Source organism: Mastomys coucha, unplaced genomic scaffold (assembly GCF_008632895.1).
Source record: "Mastomys coucha isolate ucsf_1 unplaced genomic scaffold, UCSF_Mcou_1 pScaffold5, whole genome shotgun sequence".
Classification (NCBI taxonomy): Eukaryota; Metazoa; Chordata; class Mammalia; order Rodentia; family Muridae; genus Mastomys; species Mastomys coucha.
In genome coordinates, this window is record NW_022196911.1 from 72,051,527 (window position 1) to 72,056,557 (window position 5,031).

Below are 5,031 nucleotides of genomic sequence, written 5' to 3' on the forward strand. Positions count from 1 at the left end.
AGACAAAGAACTTCGATTTTTAGCCACTAGACTATTTCATTACAGAGAAGATAAGATTAAAACACACATTATAAATAATGAAAGACGGGAAGAGCCTCTCCAGAATACAGCTCTGATTGCTTTTACCGGACTGTTGCCTTTTATTAGACCCATTCAAATGGAAACATAGTCCCCAATGAGAGCCTGTCCTAGCTGGTTGTTCTATAGGAACAAGGCAAAAAGCCTCCAGTACTCAAAGCCATATCCTTTTGGCATCTTGCACTCACTGTCTTGAAAGGGAGTAAGAAGCCAGGCCAGACTCTTAAGTCAGTGTTCTCTCTCGCCCTAAGGCAGAGGAAGAGGAAGACCAGAGGACAAGGAGCTTGAAGACTGGGTTGGTACCAGATCTTGTCACCTCCAAAGTGCCCAAATCAAGAAAAGTCCAGGCCATGACTGCCATCCAGGTAGACTCCATTTACCTGTCCAAAACAAGTAGCCAGAGTTGTCGCCCAATCCTAATGCTTTCCCTTCCCAACTTAAGAATATTACAGACCAAGTCAAAGCCCGAAACACCTGTGTGGAGGGAGAGCAGTGGTTTGCACCCCTGATGGCAGCACACCCAGGAGGCAAAGCCAAGGCCTGTGGCTTTAAAACCAAAACTGGTGTTCACTCTCAACACATTTAAGTTGATCCTGGAGCCAGATTTTCCAGTTCCAACAATGAACTTTTATTCATCGAAAGAGACAGCTCAAATCCGAAAGTCTAAATCATCACCAATTTCCAACTACTCATCACGCTCTCTCTCTTCAGAAATCTGAAAAACGTCCACTAGCCTACTTATTAAAACAAGCCCAACCATCTTAACTTCAGGATTATAGCCTTCCTGACTGAGCCACTCCCACAAACCCACTCAAAGTTTGATTATCATCTAATTACAATTTCTATACAGCTATATAATAATGTGTGTGTTCTGGAAGGAAGAAGAAAAGCTTCAATTACTTTAGACTGAGAGAAACAGAAACAGGAAAGACGATGTTCGAAGTTCCGTAAAGAATTAAAGAGGAGAGGGAAACACCAGGGCCTTTTACCTCATGGTTTCTTGCAGCTCCAATGGAGGTGAGGGAGCTAGGCAAAAATGCAGACTGAACATATATGGTCATCCCCAGACTTTCTTACTATATAAAGGACAAATTAATAAAAAGAAGAGAAAGAGAAATACCACACAGCATTTTCTTTTCCCACCATAATTTTTCAATTTTCTGTAGAGAAATGCCAGCCAATAACTAATTAGAACCATGTCCTTTGTTTTCCCAATGGGAAGAAACTCACAAACGCTTTTAAAGACCAAATGTTAATGAGAACTTAAAAAAAAAATGCAATCTGGAGCTCCGGTTTCCCTTCAGTATAGAACAAAATACCTTTCTTTAAATCTATTTTACAGTTAGGGTAACAGCCTAGCCAGACCCATCAACACAAGTCCCCCCACAGGTGTCCTGAACTTGGGCACCCTCTTTTTTCACTTTTCTTGGGGTGAAATTGGTATTTCGAACTCAGCCATTCTGTGCACCCCAATTTCAAGCTGCAGAAGACAGAAACTTGGGTATGTTCTCTACAAGAAACCCATCTCAGCCTTTTTACCTGACCTGTCACTACAAAGCAGAACATTCCTGGGGCCAGACATTGAGTGGCCTGCCTACTCTCCCCCACAGGAGAGCTTCTGGAACTGGTCTCTAAAGAAACAAAATGAACTGCAGGCTGTGACTCGGGAAAATGGCACAAAAAATAAACCTGGGAAGCTAGGGGCGTGAAGGTCAGTAGTGGAAGGCACTTACTTAGCATGTGCAAAGATCTCATGCCTAGCACCACAAAAATATATAAATAAATTAATACATACATAAATGAATAAATAAAACCAAAATAAATGTTTAAGATGCTGGCTTATGATTTAGGCACATCCAGCATTCTGAACTGTATTTTCAAATACGAGCCTGCTGGGCCTGTGTCATCCAGATGTTCATCTGAGTGGGACCAGCCAGGGTAGGCTGGGGCTACAGAACACGCTCTTTCATGCAAAGGGGTGAACAGGATATCCAGCACAGAAGAAGCCATTTGTCATATCAAATACACTCCTATTTAAGGGGCAAAAGACATCAGATGTTTCTAAAACATCTCAGTTTGCTCCCTATTTTTATTGCCCAGCAATTTTATTTCCCTTTCCGTAAAAGCTACAATAGGCCATAAGTCTGGAACATTCTGCCATTTGTTGTATATATTCAAAAGCTAGAAATCATTTGTATTGCCCAATAAGGATATTATTTTAAACAGATTTTAGTCTACAATAGAAAAAGGCTATGATGATGAAATATTTTTTCAATAAATGACTTCTGAACATTATTCCTTCCCAAAAGGATCATCAAGACAACCACCAAGAAGAAAACACAGGATTCCCACATTTTTTAAGCAAAAAAAAAAAAGTACTAGTCATGCATATTCATATCCTAGCAGACATATAAATCAAATAGGGGCATAATAACTTGGAAAAACAGTTAAGATGTAAAGTCTCGCTTCTGTGTGGTTACGGGCCGATGTTTTTCTAATGTTAAATTTACCAACTGTATTTCTTAAACTATATTTCAAACTTTAAATCTCACATCTGTGCCTTTCACTGCTCTGGGGGTGAATGATTTACTCAAGACATTTTGGGGTCAAATTATAAGCTTTTTGCTCTAAGTCTAAATCATGTGTCTCAACATGATTCTGTACACATAAAAGGAACACGTGGCATGTGTTACTACCCTCCCTGGAGGAGCCTAAATGTCCCGGAATAGCCTTTCTCCTGTGTGCCCTATAAACTATGATTCTCCTAGGGAAACGAAAGAGCCAGATTCATACGTTGCATTCGCCACGCGAATTAAGCAAGGGCACGCCAAAACTTTTCCTGTTACCACTCATTACAAAATGTCTTGAATTTGTTTTATTGAAACAGACGTCTTCACCCAACAGATATACTCAGAAACCCGAACTAATTTCATCAGTAAACTGATGGGCCGTTTGCTGTCATCCATCTGCACCGATGGGATCAGTTCCACATCGAATTCGAAGTATGCCAGGTCAGCCCACCACCAAACTATGGCATCTACAAGGACCGAGGGCTGTTCTGGGCCTGGGAAGATTGCTGGACAGCCAGACAATGAAAAGCTCCCCGGTGGCCACTAACTCAGCCCAGGGGGCGGGGCGGGGGCAAGAGAAGAAAGGGGGAGAGGAGTGAACTCCCCTCTCTCCTGAAGCCGCGATCGACAGCCGCCTCTGGGTCCCGGGACACAGAGGAGGGGCCCCCAGGAAGGCAAGATTTCTCTAGGAAAGAAAGGAAACTTCCTGGTGTAGGCATTATGGGAAGGGGGCTCGTGCCCTAACCCCCCCACACACACACACACCACAGGTATCTACAGGGAGTCAAGTGGCTAGAGGAGGATGATAGAGGTCGTAGAGTGGGGAGGGCAGAGCACGGCCACTCCTACGCGATTCCCATCGCGTGGACCCCAGGGGTGTCAAACTTCCCAGCGAGGGCTCAGCTGGGTACTGGCACCCAGGAGTTGCCGCGAGCGCCCCAACCCGACAGGATCTTGGATGGGGCAAGAGGAGGGAGCCGGCCAAGATAGAGATGGCAGGCCTATGGACAGCCGGTGAGGGCGGCGAGCAGCTGGCTCCCAGAACGTGGACCGCGCCTGCAGGCCGGGGGCGCCACGGGGCCCGCGCTACTCACCTTCCGGTGCTTCTCCTTGTAGGGCAGAGCCAGCCATGGCATGTCCCGCACGAAGTCCTGCCACTGCCGCTGGTCTTGGTCCGAGGACACGAAGACGATCTCCAGGCGGTGCCGGGGCTCTGGCTCGGCGGCCGCGCCTGCCCCCGCCCCGGCCCCCGGCCCGGCCGCCGCGTCCCCTCTCAGGCGGCCGTAGAAGGCGGCTAGGCTGGCGCTGAGCTGCGCGCAGGGGGCGCTCAGGCTGCACCCGAAGTAGAGCCCCAGCAGCGCGATGCCGCGGGCGCCCAGCGAGTGCACGTCCACCTCCTCACCACCGCCCGTCACCAGCTTGTCTCCCAGCAGCTCCTCCAGGAAGACCGACATCCTGGCCCACCGCAGCCCCGGCACGCGGGCGAGCGGGTGGGCTCGCGACAGCTACCGGGCTGGCTGGTCCGCGCGGCGGGCGGAGGCAGCGGCGGCAGCGGAGGCTGAGAGGGGAGCCCCGCCCACAGGGCCGCCCAGCCACTCCCCCCATAGCCACGCCCCCTGTGTGGCTGGCCCGCGCTGCGCAGGCAGGTCCCTAGCAGCTGGCGTCTTGGCGCGGGCCTTCGGTACGTGGCTAAAGTAAGAAACCTGACCCGAGTTCTACACCAGGACCAGAATGCCTGGACTTAAGGCAGGAGAACGGTCCCCCCTGAACTGGCGCTTTCCGAGGCTGCAAATCGTGCTAAACTGCATCCCTACCCCTAATTCCTCTCACCTTCCACTCCTAAACCCTCTCCACGCTGAAGTTCTGCAACAGTCTTGTTCTTTTCTAGCCTCTCCTTCTCCCTTTCCAATACTAACCCTTAAGACATTTTGAACCCCAATGACCTCATATAAAACTTGTTAGGGTTTTAACATCATCACTGCCCAATGTCACTATATCAGGCCAGGTCTTGTTCAGCAGTCGTGTGTGTGTGTGTGTGTGTGTGTGTGTGTGTGTGTGTGTGTGTGTGTTGTGCTTGCTACTATAAGTAGGCTGGCGGGCACCACCTCTCTGTTTCTGATGCCAGGCACAAGAGAGAGAATTCATAAATACTTGTGGGCTGATTACAAGTCACAGTGTGGGATTTCAGTCCACAGGTCTCTGGAACCATTCCCCAATGGGAAATGGCTCTCTTCCATTTCTGTAAATGTATGCAACAGATGGCACAGCGTTTCCAAATCTGGGCTGGCTGCTCTCCTGACTTCATAGCTTATCTCAGGTCTGCTGGTAGTTGAGAAAATTCTAAGGGTTTTTTTTTTTTTTTTTTTTTTTTTACCCCATCTTG

The 5,031-nt window shown here is 48.2% G+C and overlaps 1 protein-coding gene across 1 annotated transcript in view; it reads right to left on the reverse strand.

Annotated features, from left to right (window-relative positions):
* Positions 1-4,214, reverse strand: part of Nxn (nucleoredoxin) — a 144,708-nt gene extending 140,494 nt beyond the window's left edge. The window contains exon 1 of the mRNA XM_031354149.1: positions 3,743-4,214. Within this exon, the coding sequence (XP_031210009.1) occupies positions 3,743-4,102 (360 nt within the window). The 5' untranslated portion in view covers positions 4,103-4,214. The remainder of the gene's footprint in view (positions 1-3,742) is intronic.
* Positions 4,215-5,031: the final 817 nt, after the last annotated feature.